This window comes from Kogia breviceps, chromosome 1 (genome assembly GCF_026419965.1).
Source record: "Kogia breviceps isolate mKogBre1 chromosome 1, mKogBre1 haplotype 1, whole genome shotgun sequence".
NCBI lineage: Eukaryota > Metazoa > Chordata > Mammalia > Artiodactyla > Physeteridae > Kogia > Kogia breviceps.
In genome coordinates this window covers 189960771-189984176 of record NC_081310.1, presented here as the reverse complement: position 1 = coordinate 189984176, position 23406 = coordinate 189960771, and the positions used below count along the sequence as shown (strand labels likewise).

At 47.8% G+C, this 23406-nt stretch overlaps 1 protein-coding gene across 1 annotated transcript; it reads right to left on the bottom strand.

Annotated features, from left to right (window-relative positions):
• Positions 1 to 562: 562 nt before the first annotated feature.
• Positions 563 to 19954, bottom strand: SPATA21 (spermatogenesis associated 21). Its single transcript, XM_067026268.1, is given in 8 exon segments — positions 563 to 620; positions 1126 to 1303; positions 2121 to 2296; positions 12733 to 12826; positions 15032 to 15169; positions 18678 to 18766; positions 19183 to 19649; positions 19901 to 19954. Coding segments are annotated over 8 exon segments (1254 nt in total).
• Positions 19955 to 23406: the final 3452 nt, after the last annotated feature.

The following is a 23406-nucleotide window of genomic DNA, read 5'->3' as shown; positions in this document are numbered from 1 at the left end:
CCCACATGCTTAGGCTTCAAAGGAAGGGCACCCCTGGGTCCTAGCCCTCTGTTGGTGAGAGCATGGCTGAGGCCCCTCCTGCCCTTCCACAGGGTCTGTCCGTTTTAGGGGCCAGGGTCTTTCCCAGGTACTTCCCTTAATGTTCACCATTCCCTTCAAGCAAGTGGGAAAGAGAATTCCTGCCCTTATGGGACTCCTAGTCCAAGGCGTGGAGACACGCATCTGAGAATAGTCCCAGTTCTGTGCTTTGAGAGTGCACAGGAGGTCAAGACTTTGAACCCAGGGCCACCTCTAGCAGGACTTCTAACCCTTGGCAGGGTTTTGAGGCGAGTCTTGGCTTCAGGGGCTCTGAAGCCTGAGTGAGGCTGAGGCCCTCCGCTCTGAGAGCCAAGTGGAAGGGTGAAAACCTGGGGCCTTCCCTGGCACCAGGCACAGAGGCTGAGGTTCTTGTTGTTTATTGGCTTACCAGGCCACAAAAGCAAAATCCAGCAGCAGTCCCTGCCTGATGACCCATCCGTCTGCAGGCCCTGAACAGCTGGCCCGGAGTCAGGACTCCGCAGGGTCAGTGGGTTCGAGCCGGCACAGAACTGAGCCACTTTCGGCTGTCAGAGCTGGGTTCCCTAGGGAGAGAGGTGGACGAGAAGGGTGAGCCACCCCGTGTGCCCAAGGGGAGAGGAGTCCTTCCCAGGGAGGTGACGGGGCCAGCAGTCGGGCTCAGAGGCCTGATTCCAAGTCCAGTGTTCTTTTATCCCAGGATGCCTGGAAGAGGACTGCTGCAGGGGAAGCTTCCCTCCACCCAGCTGCTAAGCCTGTTTCCTACTACTCCTAACATGGAATCAGACTCAGGCAAAGGACTTAAACCCGTGCATGAGAAAGGCAGGTAGTGCTTCCGAGTCCCGGGCACAGAAAGGCGTAAGTACCCTGGCTTAGGAACAATCTACCTGGTACACAGACTCTCAAAGGTTAGTTTCTTCCCCCTTCCATCCTTTCCCCTTTTTCCTCCCTGGAACAACAGTCTCTGAGGCATCTCTTGGAAGGATGGCTTTCCCTTGGGTTAGGCCAGGGACTTCATAAGGAAGGAGGTGGATGGGCCTGGGCTGCAGTCCCTGCCCTCTGGGTACCCACCTGCTTCCTTGAGATCCAGTCTGGAAGAAGGGGCTACGGGTGTCAGGGCCCAGGCTGGTGGGGGTACACAGCTCCAGCATGTAGTGGCTGCCCTGCTTCCGGCGGTCCGTATTCTTGTCCAGCCGCGGGCAGAGCGGGATGCAAGGCACCTGGGCATAGGGGCTTTGCAGGTTGGCAGCTGGCAAAGGTGGAAGAGTCAGGAGAGGGGAATGTTTCAGAGCACGTCCAGTCCTGGGAGGCAGGCAGACCCATGTGAAATCCCAGCTTTGCCACATAACGACCTGGGTGGGTTTGGGCGAGTCACTTAACCTCTCTGAGCTTCTGCATAAGCTGGAGCTGATGGTGGTATCCACCTCAGAGTTGATGATGAGGATTAAAGGGATAATATATGCAAAGCACTCAGCTAAATGCTGAGAACAGTGTATGGGCTAATACCTGCTTAAAAAGGAGCACATGTCTTTGGGATGAGTCCTGGCAGAGTCTGATAGGCACACTCTAAAGACTCTAGAAAGCTTCTAGCCCATCACTTGGCACACAGTAGAAGTCTACTATTATGGGGAGATCACCTTGCCCAGAGAAAAAGAGCACAGGTTTTGGAGTCAGACCTGGGTATAAACTCCCCTTTCTGACACATGCTAGCTGTGGGGCCTTGGGCAAGTTGCTTAAACTTCAGTTTTCTTATCGTGAATACGTGGGGTAAATATGTGATTATGAGGATTAAATTCTAGCACATCTGCAAAGGGCTTAGCATAGTGAGTGACCCCAGAGGGTGCTCAATAAGTGATGAGGTGGGATTGCTAAGCACTCTTCTTTCTCAGTCCAGGCTCTTGGGACCAACCTGTGCTCAGGGCTAAGGCTCAGGGGAAAGAGCGTGCGGAAGGCTGGAGATGGGTGGTGATTATCAGCCAGTTGGCTGATGACACACAGTTAAGCCCAAAGTGGGAAACGATGTCTCAGCTCCTGGGCCTGGCTGTGTGGGCACCCAGGGCCCTCACCATAGTTCTGCTGCTTCAGCTGGCTCAGGATCCTGAGGGCTCTTCGTTCTGGGACTTCCAAGGTGTCTGCCTGCTGCGGGTTGTAGGGAAGCTTCTTCCGGGACCGCAGCCGGCCAATGGCCGGTTCCATCTCTCAGGCCTTACAGGTGCCTTCCTTCAGCTTCTTCTGGTAATAGCTGGGGAGGCAGTGCCACCCAGCTCAGCCCGGCTGTGTTTAATTCACCCTCCTCCTCCCTCACTCTTCCTGAGCCCCTGTTCTGTCTGGCCAGCTCAGGAGCAGGGCCACAAGAGATCTGGGTTTTAGTCCTGGCTCAACCATTAACTTCCTGTGACTGTGGGCGAGTCACTGCCCTGCTCTGGGCCTCAGTCACCCCTATGTAAAGTGGGGGGAAATGGTTATCTCTACCGGTCATTGGAAGTCACTTGACTTCTCTAAGCAGATCAGTCAACGTTTTTATAGGGTTAAAAACAAAGATTAAGTAACAAGACCCGTTAAGCATTCAGCAGATTGACTCAAGGAAAGAGCTTGGTAAATGTTGCCCATGATTTCTATCACTGGTATTTTTACTTAGATGTGCAAGTGCTTTGTAAGCCAGCTGTGCAGTTAACTCCTCATCTTGCAGATTGCAGCTTAAGGGCCATCTCTTCCAGAAAGTCTTCTCTCCTCCAGTGGACAAGTTAGGCTCCCACTATAGGCCCCCTGACAACTTGTACTTAACCCTATCACAGCCCACTTAATATTCTTAACTCATCACTACTTGCCTTTTCCCCACTAGACTGCAGCACCATTCATTTATTCATTCAAATATTTATCGAGTGTTTACTGTATGCTGGCCACTCACCTAAATGCACTGCAGGAGATACTCATATAAGGTCCTTGTGTCATCTCTCAGCTCCACCTCTTAACTCCAGCCACTGTCACAGCAACCACTTCTACATGGGCCTCAACCAGCTCTGCACAGGGACAACCTGGCACAGTCTCACCTCAGGTCTTACCTCCTGCTGCTTACTCCAGAGCCTGTCTGACACATACGCGCCCCAGAAGTGCAGGGGAGTTAAACACCTGTGTGGAGCACCCTTGACAAAGGAACCAGCAGCTGAGGTATACAGGCTCCTGTCTCTTCCCCTGACGGTTCTGAGCCACCATTCATAGTTTCCTCAGAAGATCCTGGGGATGGTTGACTCAGTAGCACATCGTTGTATTGGCTCCTCCTCCTTCTGTGTTCATGTCCCTTTCCTCACTTCTGCTCCCTGGTATCACTTTCTAAATCAGCTACCTAGGCACATATCTAGTGGGAGAGTCGGACCATGAACAAGTAAATAAATTATGGTACCATGTGAGGAGTGATGGGTGTTCTGAGAGAAAGTAAAAGCTGAGTAGGAGGTAGTGATGAGCTATTTTGTCCACAGTAGTCAGTGAAAGTCTCAAGGTGGTGGCATTTGAGCAGATGAGGGGAGGAAGCAAGCTAAGTGGATATCGGGAAGAAGCCTCTTTCAAGCAGAGGGAATAGCTTGTGAAGAGGCCAGGAGGTGCGAAAGAGCTTGGTGAGCTCTAGGAACAGAGAAGGGATAGAGCTTGTGTGTGAGGGAGAAAGGGGTAGAAATGGGCAGCAAGATGGGAGGGCCAGACTACCTGGCACTTTGTAGGCAGTGATGAAGGCTAGGCATGCTACTCAGAGTGTTAGGAAGCCCTTAGGGCTTAAGCGGGTGGTTCTGCTAGGGCCTCTGCCTATCCCTGAAGCCTGGAATTTGGGGTTTTAATGAGCTTCACACAGAGAAAATAGCAAATGAATACCAGAGCCCTCAAATGGAGATTGGATCTAGACCCCTGTGTAAAATTAGAACCTGAAAAGGCAATATCCTGGGTAAAAAGATGGACTAGAAAATAACTTCACCCCACAGGGGCCAACAGGACATGAGCAGAGTGTGTGCAACTTTCTGGGTCACAATTTTAAAGGAAATTGCTTGCTCTCTACTTCCTCTCCTTCCCCTTCTTGTGGGCTTGAATTTAGATGTGTTGCTGGTAAATTGGCTTAGGATTGACCTAGGGAATGGTGGAAGAATAAGTGGGAAAGAAACTGGGTGCTTGAGCAACCTTGCCTTCCTGCCTGCTTCCTCCAAGCCATCAATATGAGAGAAATAAACTATATTGTTTGAACTGTAGTACATTGGGGTCTGTTCCTTAATGAATACACTAATCTAGAATTCTGGACCTAGCTAAACTACTCAGTAAGTGTGATGGTAGAATAAACACTTTTGTAGGCATACAAAATCTCAAAAGTCTTGCCTCCCATTCATCCTTTCTCAAGAAGGTACTGGAGGGCATGTTCTTCCAAAATGAGGGCATAAACCAAAAAAGAAAAGGAAGATATACATACAGAAAATAAGAGATCTAACACAGGAGAAAGACAAAAGTTAAAGGAAGATGGTGAAGGGAGATCCCACAATGGCAGTGCAACTGCCATAGAGGACAACCAGTTTAGACTGGATCACTCTAGCTCAAAAGACAGAAATTTCAAGGGCTGGCATTCCCATACCTGTTGCTGAATTACTGCCTTTCTAATCCCAAAAAGCTACTGGTGGGACATGCTCCCATTACTATTTTTTTTAAGCAAATCAAACCAAGAAAGAGTAAGCAAACCAAGGAAGACTAAGACATGTGATCCAGTAGACAGAGTTCCAGTCAGAGGAAAGGAAGAAAGAATTCCTAGGATGACAACAGACTCCCAAGATGACGGCTCTGCAGCATGCCTAAGAAGAAATTAATCCAAAAATGAGAAGAATGGAATTATTTAGAAAATGCCTCCAAGAAAAAGAAGCCTTAGGAGGCTACAAGAATTGTCAATGAGTACAAAGAAAAAAAAAATCAAGGCAATTATCAACTTTTAGGAAATAAAAAAAACAAGAAAGGAAATGAAATCATTATATAAAAAATGCTCAGCTATGAATAATTATGTAGCCATAATATTAGAAACTCCAAACATTTAGTAAAAAAATGATAATATATTTGAATGAGGAAGGAAGAGCTGAGGGGATAGTTGTATTAGACAGCTAAATTCTTACCATAACAGGAAGTCAGTAGATACAAGTCTAAAAATCATTAACCAAAATATTGTAGTACATCCATATTATGTAGAAGTAACTGCCAAAAATACTCAAGAAGAAGGACAAAGCCTGTAGAGGGTGTGGAGAAAAGGGAACCCTCCTACGTTATTGGTGGGAATGTAAATTGGCGCAAGCCACTATGAAAGACAGTATGGAGGTTCTTTTAAAAACTAAAAATAGAGTTACCATATGATCTAGCAATCCTACTCCTGGGCATATATCTGGAAAAGATGAAAATTCTAATTCAAAAAGATACATGCACTCCAATGTTCATAGCAGAACTATTTACAGTAGCCAAGACATGGAAGCAACCCAAATGTCCATCAACAGATGACTGGACAAAGATGATAAAATATAAAATGGAATAAAAAAAGAATGAAATAATGCCTTTTGCAGCAACATGGATGGACCTAGAGATTATCATACTAAGTGAAGTAAGTCAGAGAAAAGACAAGTATCATGATATCACCTATATGTGGAAAATTTAAAAATGATATAAATGAACTTATTTACAAAACAGAAACTCACAGACACAGAAAACAAACTAATTGGTACCAAAGGGGTAAGTGGGGGGGGCGGTGATAAATTAGGAGTTTGGGTTAAAACATACACACTACTATATAGAAAATAGATAAACAACAAGGACCTACTGTATAGCACAGGGAAATATATTAAATATCTTGTAATAACCTATAATGGAAAAGAATCTGAAAAAGAATATATGTATATATGTAACTGAATCACTTTGTTGTACACCTGAAGCATTGTAAATCAACTATACTTCAATTAAAACAAAACAAACAAACCTCCCCACAAAGAAAACAAGGTCCAAGCAGCTTCACTGTAAGTTCTATCAAACCTTTAGAGGAGACTGAATACCAAGATTTCATGAACTCTTTCAGGACATGAGAACACGTAACTCATTTTATGATGCCAGCATTATACTAACAGGAACACTAGATATCACCCAAAAAGCAAGTTAACGGCCAATATCTCCTTTGAACATAGGTGCCAAAATTCTTAACAAAATAGCAGGTTGAATCCAGTAATTAATTGAAAGGATAATACATTACAACTAAGTGGAGTTTTTCCAAAGAATGCAGTTAGTTTACATTGAAAAATCAGTTTTATCTACTATATTAACAGAATGTAAGAGAAAAACCTTATAATCATCTCAAGATGCAGAAAAAGCATTTGACAGAATTCAACTCCCATTCATAATAAAAACTCAGCAAACTAGAAATAGAAAGGAACTTCCTCAACATGATAAAAGTATCTGCTAAAATCAAGCTTAATGGCGAAAGATTGATTGCTTCCCCCATGATCGGGAGCAAGGCAAAAATGTTTGCTGTCATCACTTTTGTTTTACTTAGGGTCTTAGCCAGTGCAGTAAAACAAGAAAAACGAATAAATGCTAATGGATTGGAAAGGAAGAAGTAAAGCTGTCTTTATTTACAGATGACATCATTGTGTGTGTAAAAATCTTAAGAAATCTATTATAAAAAGCTACCAGCACTAATAAGTGAATTTAGCAAGGTCATAGGATACAAGATCAATATACAACAATAAACTATACTTCTATAATACCAGCAATGAGCAATTGGAAAATGGAAACATCTACAACAGTATAAAATATGAAATATTTATGGATATATATGTATATATATTTTAAAACTTCTTAACCATGAACTCTCATGCTTTGCAGAGGTCTAAACTCTCAGCACCTTATCACTACTTATGGATATATTCAACAAAATATGTAAAAGATCTATATCTTGAAAACTACAAAATCCTGCTGAAATTAGAGACCTAAATAAGTGAAGAGTATACCATGTTCATGGACTGAAAGACTTGTTATTATTAAGATGTCATTTCTCCCAAAATGAACATATAGATTCAATGCAATACCAACAAAATACCAGCAGGCTCTTTTATAGAGACTGACAAACTGATTCTAAAATTTATATAGAAATGCAAAGGACCTAGAATAGAACAGGATCTAGAACTCTTTGAAAAAGAACAAGTTGGAGGACTTACTCTACCTGATTTGAATACTTACTATAAAGCTGTAGTAATCAAGACCTATGTGGTATTTGCAGAAATATAGACATAGGAAGAGAATAAAGAATCCAGAGGTAAACCCAAGTGTATATGGTCAATTAATTTGAGGGGGGGGCCTTCTATTTATAGTGTATTTTTTTTCTTAACTAAGATTTTTATTTATTTTTTTTAGATTCACAGAAAATTGAGTGGAAAGTACAGAGTTCCCATATACCTGCTGCCCTTCCCCCCCACACACCCACAGACTCCCCCATGATCAACATCCCCCACCAGAGTGGTACATTTGTTACAACTGATGTACTTAACACTGACGTATCATTATTACCATAAGGCCATAGTTTACCTTAGGGTTTGCTCATAGTGTTGTACATTGTATGAGTTGTGACAAATGTGAAATGACATTTATCTACCATTATGGTAATACAGAATACTTCCATTGCTCTAAAAATCTGTGCTCCACTTCCCTCCCTCTCCCCTCACTCCAGTAAGCACTGATCTTTTTACTGTCTCCATTGTTTTGTCTTTTCCAGAATGTCACATAGTTCGAACTGTAAAGTATGTAGCCTTTTCAGATCAGTTTTTTTCACATAGCAATATGCATTTACGTTTCCTCTGTCTTTTCATGGTTTGATGGCTCTTATTAGTGCTGAGTATTCCACTGTGTAGGTGTAGCACAGTTAATTTTGTGTGGACTAAGTTTTCAATTCTTTTGGGTAAATACCAAGGAGCACAATTGCTGGATCATATTGTAAGAGTTTGTTTAGTTTTGTAAGAAACCACCAAACTGGAACTTCCCTGATGGTACAGTGGTTAAGAATCCGCCTGCCAGTACAGGGGACATAGGTTCGATCCCTGGTCCGGGAAGAGCCCACATGCCGCAGAGCAGCTAAGCCTGTGCGCCACAACTACTGAGCCTGTGCGCTGCCTGCATGCCACAACTACTGAAACCCATGCGCCTAGAGCCCAAGCTCCACACAAGAGAAGCCACCACAATGAGAAGCCCGCACACTGCAACTAGAGAAAGCCCATGCGCAGCAACGAAGACCCAATGATGAAGACCCAATGCAGACAAAAATTAATTAATGAATTTTTTCAAAAAAAGAAACCACCAAACTGTCTTCCAAAGTGGCTGTACCATTTTGCATTCCCACCAGAAAGGAAACGAGTTCCTTTTTTTAAATAGATTTTATTTATTTATTTATTTATTTATTTTTGCTGCATCGGGTCTTGCATGTTTATGTATGCGCATATATATATATGTAATATGTATGTAATGTTTTTCTACTCCAGATGGTATTGATAAAAATTAACTTGTAGGGCTTCCCTGGTGGCACAGTGGTTGAGAATCCGCCTGCTGATGCAGGAGACACGGGTTCGTGCCCCGGTCGGAGCACCTGGGCCCGTGAGCCATGGCTGCTGAGCCTGCGCGTCCAGAGCCTGTGCTCCACAACGGGAGAGGCCACAACAGTGAGAGGCCCGTGTACCGCAAAAAAAAAAAAAAAATTGTAAGAGAGCTGAATTTAATTGGCTTAAAGGCAAAAAAAAGCTTACATAAATTAAGACTAGTCAAAAAAGCATATGTTATCTCTACCAGATGTTTAACATTATAATGCTGTGAATTCAACCTAAGAACAAAATGCACAATTAAAGTGCATTGTTTGATGTATGTCAACCATGACAATAAATTAAAAGTAAAAAAAGAATGGAGAAAATCATACGTTTAACTTTCTAGGTTCTTTGTCTCTGTGATTTCTTTTTTTCTTTTTAAATTTTGTCCATGCTGTGCAGTTTGTGGGATGGTTCCTGGACCAGGAATTGAACCCAGGCCTCCACAGTGAAAGCGCCAAATCCTAACCACTAGGCCACCAGGGAACTCTTTGTGATTTCTGATACTTGCCTGATTTGTCCACAAAGAAGCTAATATATGTACACACACACACACACACACACACACACACTAATATATATATACACACACTAATATATATATTAGTATATATAGATCTGAATCACTGCTGTACACCTGAAACTAACACAACATTGTAAATCAACTACACTTCAATAACAAAAAAAAATTTTTTACAGACAAATTAATCTTACTTTGATTATCTGATAAAAATGGAACTGATTGTGGAGAGAAAAATTCTGTGTTTCAATAAAAACTATAACACACCTTTGTAAGCTGTTAAACAGTTCACTTTGAGCTTTTTGTCTTCTTTATAAACTGGCTCCTGCCACTTTGTGTGGCAGGATTTGATTCACAAAGTGAATCAACGTTTCTAGTAATCAACATTTCTAGTAATCAACATTTCTAGTTTCCCTCCACCCTCCTGACCTGGCATCACTGAAAACTAGAACTGCCCTCTTCCCAATGCCCTGCAAGCTAACGCAACTTAATATAAACTTCAGTAAGAAAAAACCACTGCAACAGATCATGTATAACAACCCTGTGTGCCTGCTGCTGTTAGTTCACTCGAACACCCAATGCCGTCACCAAAGACATTCAAACTGCAAGCCAGAAAATTCATCAGAGAGCCACCAGATAGCCTCCACCATCTTTTTTTTTTTTTCTTTTTTGGCCACTGTGTGGCATGCAGGATCCGAGTTCCCCAACCAGGGATCAAACCCGTGCCCCCTGCAGTGGAAGCGCAGAGTTTCAACCACTGGACCGCCAGGGAAGTCCCTCCACCATCTAAAGATGCTTTGAGACTGACATGTAAGAATCTCACAATTAACTGCCCTCTGGCCTCAAAAACTGAGTTTACAATTTATTCTGACCATTAACCTCTGTTTCTGTTTTGTTTCCAAAGAAATGCCCCTCATTAAATGCTTGCTAGCAGCTCACCATATAAAGGCCTAAGTTAGGCGGGTGCCCTACTCCCACCTATACCATTGCCTCCTAAAGTGAGCTCCGACAGCCACTGAACTGACCTCAGGACTAAGAGACGGATCCAGGGAAATACAGGATCATGTGCTTAGATTTGTTCTTTTCTGCTTGTTCCGATCTGTGTTTTCCTCCCCCCTTCACAGATCTCTTTGCAACTTCTAACCCGACTTTTTCTCCACGGCCACCAACTCAGCTTTTAATAGATGAAACTTCTAGGGAAGTGCCAGATGGAGGAAATGAAGGAGTTGAGGACATGCCACCCCAATATGTGCCACTTCGGCATGTTGATTACTTTGAGTTAAAGGCACTTGAAAAACAGTAGATGCAAGAAGGGTCCACTGACTTTTTCTTTCTAAAAGCAGGAGACAAAATTCCCAGGTGAAAGCTGCCCTCCCTGAACCAGGAGGAAGAAACATTCTTATCACGAGAGGAAGAGGGAATTTCGCGGCGGTCCAGTGGTTAGGACTCCGCGCTTTCACTGCCGAGGGCCAGTGTATACATGTGGTGCGGCCAAAGGAAAAAAAAAAAAAAAAGTCCAGGCCAAGAGAACTCTGTACAAACAGACATGGTTAAAATAACTCTTATCTTCCTCATTCTGCCCATGTATATATGTATTTTTGTTTGTTTGTTTTTTGACTGCACTGGGTCTTTGTTGCTGCGTGCGGGCTTTCTCTAGTTGCAGCGAGCGGGGGCTACGCCTTGTTGCAGTGCGCGGGCTTCTTATTGCGGTGGCTTCTCTTGTTGCACAGCACAGGCTCTGGGCGCGCGGGCTTCAGTAGTTGTGGCACACAGGCTCAGTAGTTGTGGCTCGTGGACTCTAGAGCGCAAGCTCAGTAGTTGTGGTGCACGGGCTTAGTTGCTCCGCAGCATGTGGGATCTTCCCGGGCCAGGGCTCAAACCCGTGTCCCCTGCATTGGCAGGCAGATTCTTAACCACTGCATCACCAGAGAAGCTCCTGCTCATATATTTTAGTTACTTTTCTACAGTTGCTACTCTTTTTTCAACCTTGTATGCAAGCCCCTCGGCCTTGTCCGTTCTTTGGGTCTTCATTACTCTTGTCAGGGCTCCCATGTGCGTGTAAGTTAAACTTGTATACTTTTCTCCTGTTAGTCTGTCTTGCATCAGTCCCAGCTGGAAGCTCTAAGAGGGTAAAGGAAAATTTTACCTCCCCCACACACTAAATGTCATTTTTTACTTGAAAAAAGGACAAACTATGGTTATGCAGCCTTGCGTATTTTGGCAGATATTTTCTCGAAAATGGATGAAGTTAGCCCATCCTTTCAAGGAAAACAACTGACAGCATTTGTTACCTATGACAAAATTAAAGCTTTCAAGTAAAAAATTAGAATTTGGGAAGACAAATCCATTATCATGGGACTTTCCTGGTGGTCCAGTGGTTAAGACTCCAAGCTCCCCATGCAGGGGGCCCGGGTTCGATCCCTGGTCAGGGAACTCAGATCCCCACATACTGCAACTAAGCCCGAGTGCTCTAGAGCCCACACACAGCAACTAGAGAGCCCACGCACCGCCACGAAGAGCCTGAGTGCCCACGTGCCACAATGAAGACCCAGTGCAGCCAAAATAATATAAATAATAAATAAAAATAAAATTTTAAAAAATCCATTATAATAAGCATGTATCATATGCATGTTCATACACAATATAGTCAAATGAGTGAACTGTAGCCTCACACAACACTTCTAATGTTTAAAAACTTTTTTTTTAAAGCAAGGATGACTTTATTTATTTATTTTTGGCCATGCCACGTGGCTTGTAGAATCTTAGTTCCCCAACCGGATCCAACTTGGGCCCCAGCAGTGAGAGCACCAAATCCTAACCCCTGGACTGTCAGGGAATTCCCTAAAGACTTTTCTGACATTAGGGGTGATATTAATAATTATATATATATCGAATAACTACAATGAAATGTGTCAACATTTAGAAGATACGCAATATGTTCTAAATGAACAATGCATGTTACAAAAGCCATTCATGGGAAAAGATCCATTTAATCTACTAAACAGACCAATAGATTTTTATTTAAAAGAGTACAATGAGGGTACTTCCCTGGCGGTACAGTGGATAGGACTCCGTGCTCCCAATGTAGGGGGCCCAGGTTCGATCACTGGTCAGGGAACTAGATCCCACCACATGCATGCTGCAACTAAGAGTTCGCCTGCCACAACTAAGGCCCTGGAGCTGCAACTGAGGAGCCTGCCAGCCGCAACTGACACCCCACGCAACCAAATAAATATTTTTTTTAAAAAAGTACAGCAGGGCTTCCCTGGTGGCGCAGTGGTTGAGGGTCCGCCTGCCGATGCAGGGGACACGGGTTCGTGCCCCGGTCTGGGAAGATCCCACATGCCGCAGAGCAGCTGGGCCTGTGAGCCATGGCCGCTGAGCCTGCGCGTCCAGAGCCTGTGCTCCGCAACGGGAGAGGCCACAACAGTGAGAGGGCCGCGTACCGCAAAAAAAAAAAACCAAAACAATGAAGAGTTCACAGATACGGCATCAGATTCCATATTGCAACCAACAGCAACTAACAGCCCCAGCAGCCACCTGGCCCCTCCCCCCAGCTCACCCACAGAGCAGAAGAAGCGCTTGGTGTCTGTCATCACGGCCAAGAAGTCTTTGAAGTTCACGTGGCCGTCTCCTGTGGAGGCCAGAGGAATACAGGGTGGCCAGGGGCCTTTCAGAGCAGGCTCGGGCATTGCGACCCAGGTACGGTTATTCGCATTTACTCATTGGGTTTGATTATAAAAGTAACGCATATTCAATGCAGAGAGTGTGGTGCACATGGGAAAGTAGAAGGTGAAAATTAAAATCTCCTGGGTTAGAACCACCCAGAAGTTCCTGGAAGCAGCAGACTGGGTTCATGTCATAGGTGTACCACTTACTATCTTTGTGACCTTGGCAAAGTCTCTTAACCCCAGTAAGCCCTAGTTTTCACATCTATAGGGTGAGGATGACCATGACACCTTTCTCATGGGAGAGAAATTGAGGCAACGTGCTCAGAATAGGGCCATGCATATAGTACACGCTCATTAAATGTCAGCAACTCTTATTACAGTGTGCTAGTCTCTGCATGAGAACATATTTGTACCTACAGTTTTCCCACTTCGGCCTTCAAAGTCCTGCTAGACCTGCCCGTTAGCTGTCTCCAGCCTCACCTGGTACCAAACTCCCCAACGCTAACCTGCTGTCCCTCCAGGGGCCACATTCTTCCCTGTTGCAGGCCTTTGCGCGTGCTGCTTCCTCTTCCTAGACTTCTCTCCACCACCCTCCAACTCTTTTTTTGTTTGTTTGCTTGTTTTTGTTTGTTGTGGCCGTGCAGGATCTTAGTTCCCCAACCAGGGTTGAACCCGGGCCCCAGCAGTGCAGACGCAGAGTCCTAACCACTGGACTGCCAAGGAATTCCCTCCAACTCTTTCACTTAATGCTCCCCCTTGACCATCACTTCCTTAGGGAAGTCAGACCAGTGCAGGCCAGACCCCCTGTTGGACACTGTCATAGAACCCTTGTACTTGAACCACACACTCATAAGATCTGGGATTTAACAGAAGCTCTGGGAGACAGGAACTGGCTGTTTTGTTCTTCACTGTGTCTTCAGGGCTTAAGACAGAGAGGTGCTTGGCAAATGTTCTCTGAACTACTTGGCAAATTGATGAGTGGTCTCTAATTCTTAAAGCCAGCCTTGTGGGGGGGTGGGGGGTAGGAGGCGTGGGGGGGCACCTAATACTCTTATCCCCATGTCACAGATGAGGCCTGAGGCATAGACAAAAGTAGGCTGTTGCCTGGGGTCATGTAGGGGCCAAGCTGAGGTCAATTCTTAGCTTGTGTCTGAGGATTCACGCTCAGGCAGTGATGGAGGAAGCAGAGCTGACACTCAGAGGTCAGAAGCCCAGGCCCCCTACAGCTCTGCTGTGTTCCCTGCATCTAGCAAACCAAACCACCTGTGATGCTTCTCACCCTGTGCCCTATTCCCTTTGTCCAGGTTATTTCTGCCACCAGCAATGCCCTTCTTCCTTCCTCTCTCCCTGCCTAACTCCTGCTTCATCTTTCACAATTTGGCTCAGGCATCACCTCCTCCAGGAAGCCTTCCTTCCTGATCCCTTCCTCCAAGCCACCTTAAGCGCTGCTTCCTTTGGCAACTCTTCCTTCTGTGTCATTGACTGTGTGAGCGCCTCGAGGGCAGGTCTAATAGGTCTTACACATGTCTTTATTCCCAGCACAGGAATGGACATACAGTAGGTAGTTAATAAATATTTAGTGAATGACTAATACCAGCAGTTAATGTCTCCCGGATGCATGCTGTGCACCAAGTGTCGTGCTCCATGCTTTGCCTGGATTATCTCATTTAATTATTTTAACAGCCCAGTGAAATGGGTATTGCTGTAAGCCCCATTTTACAGGTGGGGAAACTGAAACTTGGTGAACTTCAGTGATTTGTCCAAGGTCATACAGCTGGTAAAATGAGTGACCAAGTCATGGAGGAATGTCCAATGAAGCACACATAAAGCTGTGGAAGGAGTGATCTCAGAGATCACCTACATCTTAGATCAGGAAATAAGTCTTGGTCATCTCTGGGTCCCCAGAACCTGGCACTGAGTAGGTACTCAGGGAGCTCTAACTTTGGGGCCAGGACCAGCTACATCATTTGTGGGGCCCAGTTCAAAATGAAAATGCAGAATAGGGCCCCTCTTTCAAAAATTATCAAGAATTTCTAGACTGTAACAGCAGAGCATTAAACCAAAGTCAGGTCCCCGTAAGCGCAGAGCCCTGTGTGACTGCACAGGTCTCATGCTGCCCATGAACCTGCCCCTGCCTGGGGTTCAGGATGAAGCCTCCCCCAACTCACCATCGATATCAGCACTCCTCAGGGCATCCTCCACCTGGGCCGGCGTCAGGGAGACGCCCACGAGGAGCAGGATGTTCTCCAGGCTCTGTGCATCCACCTCGCCGTGACCACTGAAGATCTCAAAGTAGCTGCCGAAGGCTGGGGCAGGCAGTGGGGTTATGTTTCTACCATTCATCCCATCCGCTCCAACCACCCCCTGTCCAGCCTTCTCTATCAGCATGGCTGGGTGGAGGGACAAACTTAGCTAAGAGTGAGAGTGGAGGGGTGTGGGCCCATTGACTCACCTCACTGTCTAGTACAAGGTCAGACCAAGGGCTCAGCTGGTGTGGCAAGAGCTAAGCTAGTTAGCTGCCTTCACCTTGCACCAGAACATGCCCACTTGAGGGCACCCCTGCTATGTGCCAGGCACTGTGCTAAGCTCTTTATAGCCATGTTCTCATTTAATTCTTACAACAGCCTGGTAAGAGTAGAATGCTTATTCCCTTGTAAAGATGGGGGAACTGAGGCTCAGAGGTTAGAGGACCAGATAGATCTTTCTGCCTCTGAGTCTGTGCCTTGGCTTTGGGGCTATGCAGTTACTTATCTGGATAGACATAGCCACTAAGACAGCTTTGTTTGTCTGGACCGGAGCAGAGGACCAGGAACAATGCTGAGCAAGTCCCAGAACAGCACCAATTGATAGAAGAGTCATGTCCTGGTCATAAGATGTGTGGTGTCTGGTTTCACAGCCCACAGCAAAATCCAGGTTAGAATCAACAGACCTAGTGATAAGACTGGCTCTGCCATTTACTGAGAAGCTGGGTTGCTGTTATGAGCTAAATTGTGCCCGCCACCTAAACACATATGTTGAAACCCTAATACCACCCCACCCCCATAGCTTAGAATGTGATGATGTTTGGAGATAGGGCCTTTAAAGAGGTGATTAAGTTAAAATGAGGCCACTGGGGTGGCCCCTAGTCCAACCTAACTGGTGTCCTTAAGAGAAGAGGAAACTCGGGCACACAAGAGACACCAGGGATGCGTGTGCACAGAGGAAAGACCACGTGAGGATACAGGGCATCTGCAAGCCAAGGAGAGAGGCCTCAGAAGAACCCAAACATACCAACACCCTGATCTTGGACTTCTAGCCTCCAGAACTATGAGAAAATAAATTTTAAGCCACTCAGTTTGCAGTACTTCATTATGGCAGCCTGAGCAAGCTCACATAGTTGCCACGGGCAAGTCACTGTACTTCTCTGAGCCTCAATTTTCTTATCTGTAAGATGGACAGAACAACAGTACACCCTCCCAGAGAGGATGTATTAATGCATTGCTTGGCACATCGTAGACTCAGTAAGCCTCTGATGAACAGCACTGAAATGTGGGGAAGAGGTAGGGCTCGGATTAGGGTTGGACTAAGCGGTGAGCTGCCACAGGCAGGCACGCTGACAAAGGAAAACTGAACAGCTCTCAAAAGTGGTAAGATCGGGCTTCCCTGGTGGCGCAGTGGTTAAGAATCCGCCTGCCATGCAGGGGACACGGGTTCGAGCCCCGGTCTGGGAAGATCCCACATGCCGTGGAGCAACTGGGCCCGTGAGCCACAATTACTGAGCCTGCGCGTCTGAAGCCCGTGCTCTGCAACAAGAGAGGCCGTGACAGTGAGAGGCCCGCGCACCGCGATGAAGAGTGGCCCCCGCTCGCCGCAACTAGAGAAAGCCCTCGCACAGAAACGACGACCCAGCACAGCCATAAATAAATAAATAATTTAAAAAAAAAAAAAAAGTGGTAAGATCATCCCCAATGCAGGGTGGTTTGGACCACCAGAGCAGGTAGCCAGCTCTTTCCTCACCAGACGGGGCTGAGTCTTCGGGAGAATACTGAGTCTCTAAGCCCAAGTGGCACACTGTCCGTGAACTCAGCTCAAGAAGATGGGGCAGTGGGCGCCGCACCTAGAAAAGCCCCTCCAAAAATGACCAGAGACTTTTAATGCTAAAAGGAGTGAACTTCAAGGATGGGGCCCTAGGGAGCCAGAGAGCACATTCAGGGAAGGCAGAAGAAGGGGCTGCTCTGGCCCTGCCTGGGGCCCAGACTTTGGGGAAGAGCGGAGGGTGGAAGGAGGGCACGTACCTCCTCATTCAGGGCCAGAGCCAGGTGTGGCTGGGTTGGCAGTGGATGTGGACGGCTGCTTAGGCCACCTCCAGAGCCCAGAGGAAGCGGCATTCACTCCTCAAAGCGCAGGTAAGTGGAATCACGGGGCCCAACCCCAAGGACGATGGGGAGCAAAGGACACAGTGCCTCACCCAGGGTGGATGTTCAGAACGTTCACATTTTTTGGTGGAGGTGGGATGCGGTGGAAAATGGGGACCGGTGTGTAACTGAGCAGGACCCTATGGGGCCTTCCTGGGACAGACCCCACCCCCCACCTCCCATGTCCTCTGCCTGCCTCTTCTTGTTTGTAGAAAAACTTTAGCCTCCTAGGCCTTGCGCAAGTTCCAAAGAATGGATTTAATCAGAGAAGTGAGAAACTGCAGAAAGAAAGGAAAACAGTCAAACAAGACAAAATAATAATAGTTCAGACGTTAAACAAAGTCAAGGACATTTAGTTCCTCCTCAAGGGCTATAGACAATATTCTGAGCCACGTCCTTTGAGCTGTTGTGCACATACTGAAACCCCTACCAAGTGGAAGAAGTTAACTGTATGCTGACCACAAGCACGTAGACCCCAGACCGGTTGGAACCAGGTTGATAATGTCAACTCTCGATTACCTCACCGCCAACCAATCAGAAGAATGTCCGTGAGCTGATCACGTACCCCACAACCCTGTCTCTCACCCTCTCTTTTTTTTTTTTTTTTTTTTTTTTTTTGCGGTACGCGGGCCTCTCACTGTTGTGGCCTCTCCCGTTGCGGAGCACAGGCTCCGGATGCGCAGGCTCAGCAGCCATGGCTCATGGGCCCAGCCGCTCTGCGGCATGTGGGATCTTCCCGGACCGGGGCACGAACCCGTGTCCCCTGCATCGGCAGGCGGACTCTCAACCACTGCGCCACCAGGGAAGCCCTCGCCCTCTCTTTAAACACCTTTCCCTGAATGCCATCAGGGAGTCTGGGCCTTTTAAGCGCTAGCTGCCTGGACTCCTTGCTTGGAGCCTGCAATAAACGCTGCCCTTTCCTTTACCACAACACGGTGTCAGTAGATTGACTTTACTGCACGTGGGCGAGCAGACCCCAGTTTGGTTCAGTAACATGTCCAGGGCGGGTGGTCTTGTTAAATGGTGAGGGATGGTCTAGGACAGATGGAGGCTCTAGAGCCCTGCGTCCCATCCAGGCGGCCTCTGCAGAGGACCGATAGCATGGGCTTGTGTTGGGGTAGGCACGAACGTCTCCAAAAACAAAAGAGCTTTGCAGGGCTTGCTCCATTCAGACAGGTGGCTCTGGAACAGGGAAGAGAACTGGACCCCAAGTGAGAGGACCAAGCAGGATTGTGGCTCCCTGACCCAGTGGTGTGTAAGAGTTTGGGTCAGCCTCCTACCCCACTAGCCAAGTGCAGGGCTGGGGTACCAGGGCAGCAGCATGATCAGCAACCCTGTCCCCCACCCCGGGCTTATAAACCCAAGGACTGAGGGTTCTGCCTGCCCCACAAGGGGCTCCCTTGGCCAGGCCCGCCCTCACCTTCCTCTTGCTTCGGTGTGAGGTGCTCTTCTGACCTCTCCTCCCAGGTCTGACACACCTTCAGGAGGCAGTGTTCTTCCAGCTCCTGCCTGCAGAGGACAGGGCCCGGGCAAAGGGCACACATCCGGCCACCCACCCCGGCCCTGCATCAAAAGCTAGGGGCGGGCGATGGAGAGCCGGGGCAGAGGGGGTCATGGGAGGAACCCCGGGGGAGGCTTTAAGAGGTCAGGAGAGTCTACGAGTGACCCAGAGGAGGAGCAAGGCAGAGGTATGGGGAGTTTAAAGGGGGTTAGGAAGAAAAAGGGGGTTGGCAATGAAAAAGTGGCCTAGATATGAAATATCAAGAGCTGGGAAAGACAGAGAGGAGACAGAAGTGAGGGGAAATGGAGGGCGGACACATGGGAACAGACAGGTGCAGTAACAGGGCCAAGAATCTGGAAGAGAGTAGCCAGGGGCCCTGAGACCAGGCCCTGATCCCAGACACCCTTTCTGGGGTGGCTCCTACCGTTCCTTGGGGTAGTTCAGGCTCCTCTCCCCGCTGTGGTGCAAAGGTTCTGTCCTTCTCCAGCCCAGGTCTGATACAGGGACCGGGAGGACCGTGACAGGCACTGAAGCTGGGGCTCCCATGGGGGCAGGAAGTGGCCCAGGGGCTGGCGGTCCGGCCCAGCATGGGGCCATGGCAGGAGCCGAGGCAGGGGTCAGAGGCAGGGTCAGAGGCAGGGCTGGGGCTGAGTTGCCAACCGGGGCAGAGATGGGCACGGGGGCCAGGGTCCTGGGGGACTTCCGGTTCGGCAGCACGCGGGCCTCGGTGACCCTCCAAGGCGTGGCCTCCTCCTCTTCCACCTCCAACAAGCACTTCATGAAGCCTGGCTGGAGGTTGCCAAGGTTCTGGGCCCCCGTGGCCCCCGCGGTCTCCTGAGGCTGCTTCTGGGTATGGTCCATCTCCCTCCTCTCTCCGATGTCTCTCGCCTCCTGGGGACAGGACCGGGGAGGGGATTTGGGAGGCCTCCGGCCAGCCAGATTGTCCCACAAAACTTCTCCCAGCCACCCACTCTGCAGCGGATCCTCACCCTGCCCCTCCCTCTCTGGGCCCCTGGGGAGACCCACCTCTCTCCTGCAACCTACTAGGCTCCCACCCCATGTCCTCCCCGACCCCTGACCTGGGATCTGCCCCCTCCTGGCTCTCTGAGCTGTGGTCTTGAGCGAGTTACTCCCCGTCTTACCACTTGTTGATTTGCTTCACTGCAATCAACACAATTTGCAATGGCCCTGTCCATGCCTGTTGCTTGCCTGCCTGACCGGAAGTAAGTTTCCGGAGGGCAGGACCTCGTCTGCCTCTTTTATCCATATTGACCCGGCTTGTGGTAGGCACTCGATAAATTCCCATTCATTCAGCAAATGCAGCACCTCCTGCATCCGTCCCATTAGAGAAATGAGCTGTCCCCTGCCCACCTCCAACCAGGCCACACCACGCAGGCTCCAGCCCAGCCCCTTCTCCCGTTCAAAGATGTAGCTCTCACCACACACCCGCTCTTCCTAAAGTATCAGCACTACCCTCTCCGCCAGATTACTCCCGTCAGCATGGAAACATGCTGTATTATCTTCCCTCTTTAAAAGAAAAAACTCTCCCGACAATACAAAGCCTTCCAACTACTATCCCGGTTCTCTGCTCTTCCTTTAGAGCAAAATTCCTTGAAAGATTTGGCTGTACTCCATCTCCACTTTCCCCCTATCTCCAGTCCGGCTTCTGCCACCATGCCCCAACCAGACTCTTGCAAGGCGGTGTGGTCAGATCTCTACCCTCCTCAGAGCCTACCACTGAGCGGTGATAGACCCAGATTACCACTCCATCCCTCTGGAAATGCCTTCTTCTCCAGACTCCCACTCTGTCACCAGCTGGCTCCCTCCCTGAGTATTCGGCAGCCTCCTTCGCTGGCTATTCCTTGCTCTCGCTCCATTTCTTTCTTTCTTATTTTTTTAAATTTATTTTTGGCTGTGTTGGGTCTTCGTTGCTGCACGTGGGCTTTGTCTAGTTGCGGCGAGCAGGGGCTACTCTTCGTTGCGTTGCGCAGGCTTCTCATTGCGGTGACTTCTCTTATTGCAGAGCACAGGCTCTAGGCGCACAGGCTTCAGTAGTTGTGGCGCATGGGCTTCAGTAGTTGTGGCTTGCGGGCTCTAGAGCACAGGCTCAGTAGTTGTGGCACACGGGCTTAGTTACTCCACAGCATGTGGGATCTCCCTGGACCAGGGCTTGAATCTGTGTCCCCTGCATTGGCAGGCAGATTCTTAACCACTGCGCCACCAGGGAAGTCCCTCCATTTCTAAATGTGGTAGAGACCCAGTGATTTGTCCTCAGAAGACTTCCTGCTCTATATTCACTCTCCTAGATGTTATCCTCATTTTTTTCACATTTACATCTCCCATCCAGACTTCTCTGTCCTTCCTAACTCCAGACGTCCTCTGGCATTTCTTCTTGGGTGTCTAGAACATGACCAAAGCGGAACCTTAGGTTCTTCCTGTCTGCTCCTTCCCCAGCGTCACCACCTTGGTTAATGACAGCACTTGTTGCTCAAGCCCCAAAGCTAAAGCCTCTTTTTTTAAATTGAAGTATAGTTGATTTACAATATTATATTAGTTTCAAGTGTACAACATAGTGGTTCGATATTTTTGTAGATTATACTCCTTAAAGGCTCTTTTGATTCCTCTTTTTCCAACCTACCTTTCCACCAGGCGGACGATGACTGTATATTCACAGGTTGCCCAGTCAAATCAAAGAACCAGGAAGTGGCAGAGTTTGCAGAGGTGGGGATGGCTGGTAGGGGGATGGGAGCCTCCCAGGTGTTCAGGGAAGCTTTGGGTTGTGTGCTGTGACTGAGAGCAAATGAGTGGAAGAAATCTGTGCTGATGTGGAAAAAGCCATGACCTGCGGTGAATCCAAGGACTCCAGAGTGTAAGAGCATCCTTGACCCCCACCCAAGATGCACACACATGGGTACACACATGCAAACACACACATGCAAACACACACATACACGCATGCACATACACGTGCACACTCATGCAAACACACAGGCACACGCTCACACCTTCCCCGGTTTGACTCCAAATACTGTCCCATTTCTGCCTCTGCCCCCTTCATCCTCCTGCTCCCCACCCCACCCCCCATCCCCATCCCCACTGTGGCTCTACTTACAAGTGGAGGAACAGGCCCCAGTGCTGCCTGGATCTCCACAGCCTTGTCCCTAAACAAGGGAGGAACTCCCAGGTGAGGGAGGGGCTCGGCTTAAGGCTTGCCCCTTGCACACTCCTTCTCTCAGCCCCCGGGACACTCAGGTCCACCTCCCCAGCTTAGTTCCCCTGGCCTTCTCATCCCAGACGGGCTCCTCATACCCTCCTTCACATCCCCTGTGGGGACGTGGCTCTTGAGGAATAGGCCCATGGAACAAAGAATTCTGGTATTAAAGCTACTATACAGATGGGGAAATGGAGGCCCAGCGGGGCATGACTTGACCAAGTTCTACATCATATCAGGAGCTGTCAGGACTAGAATTCACCTCCCCTGTAGCTTAGCAGAAGAGCAGTCTTGTTGGGGCAGGGAGTGGGGTGGGGGCCATCAGAGGATGCCTTACCTTTCTTTAGGTGTGTTAGGTCTTGGCATAGATGGTGGGGAAGAGTGGGCCGTCTTTTCTTCCAGAGTTGCCGTGGGCATTAGGGACATTGCTTCCTGGGGACTGTCCTCATGTCCCCCTGAGCCAGGCTCTGGCAGAGCGCCTTGTGGCCTGATGGGTGGGGTGTCCACTTCCTTGGGGGGCTTGTCCCCCAGTTGCTGTCCACGGCTGTCCAAGGTGCAACAAGGCTCTGTTGGCTGCACTATGTCTGACTCATTGGCGGCCAGGTGACCTGGGAAGGGCTGACACTCTGGGTCCTGCCAAGGACAAGGACATCAAGATGGCGAGCCCCATCCTGGCTCTCAGGTGACCCTCCACACTCTCCCAGAGACCAGCTGTCAAACCCTTGTGCAAGCAAGCACTGCAAGCATTATCTTACTGAGTTCTCCCAGCACCCCTAGAAGGTTGCCCACATTCCCTCATTTTGAGGGATGAGGATATTGAGGCTGAGAGGAGGCAGGGCCTGCCCGAAGTCGTAATCCAGGCTTCTCTGTGCAGGTAGAACGGGAGCCTGGAGAAAGTGAGATGATCCTCTTTAAGTGGGATTTCCCAAGGGGTGTTTCAAAGAACAAGAGTCCTTCATGGCACTCCCTACAAAGGGGATTTTTACACTAACTGATTTCAAGACTTTAGTAAGTTGCTATAATCAAGACAGTGTGGTGTTGGAATAAGGATAGACAAATAGATGAATGAAACAAAGTAGAGAGATAGACTCACACATATGTGGTCAAGTGATTTTCGACACAGGTGCACACTCAGCAGAGAAAGGATAGCCTTCAGCAAATGGTGATGGGATGGCTGGACAGCCATATGCAAAAAATGAACCTCAATCCCTCACTCAGACCATATGCAAAAAATTAACTCAAGGTGGATCATAAACCTAAATGTTAAACCTAAAACAATAAAACTTCTCAAAGAAAACATCAGAGAAAATCCTATGTGACTTCAGGTTGAGTAAAGATTTCTAAGAAATAATGCCAAAAGCACAGACATAAAGAAAAAGCTGATCAATTAGACTTCATCAAAATTAAGAACTTCTGTTCTTTGAAAGTCACTGTTAA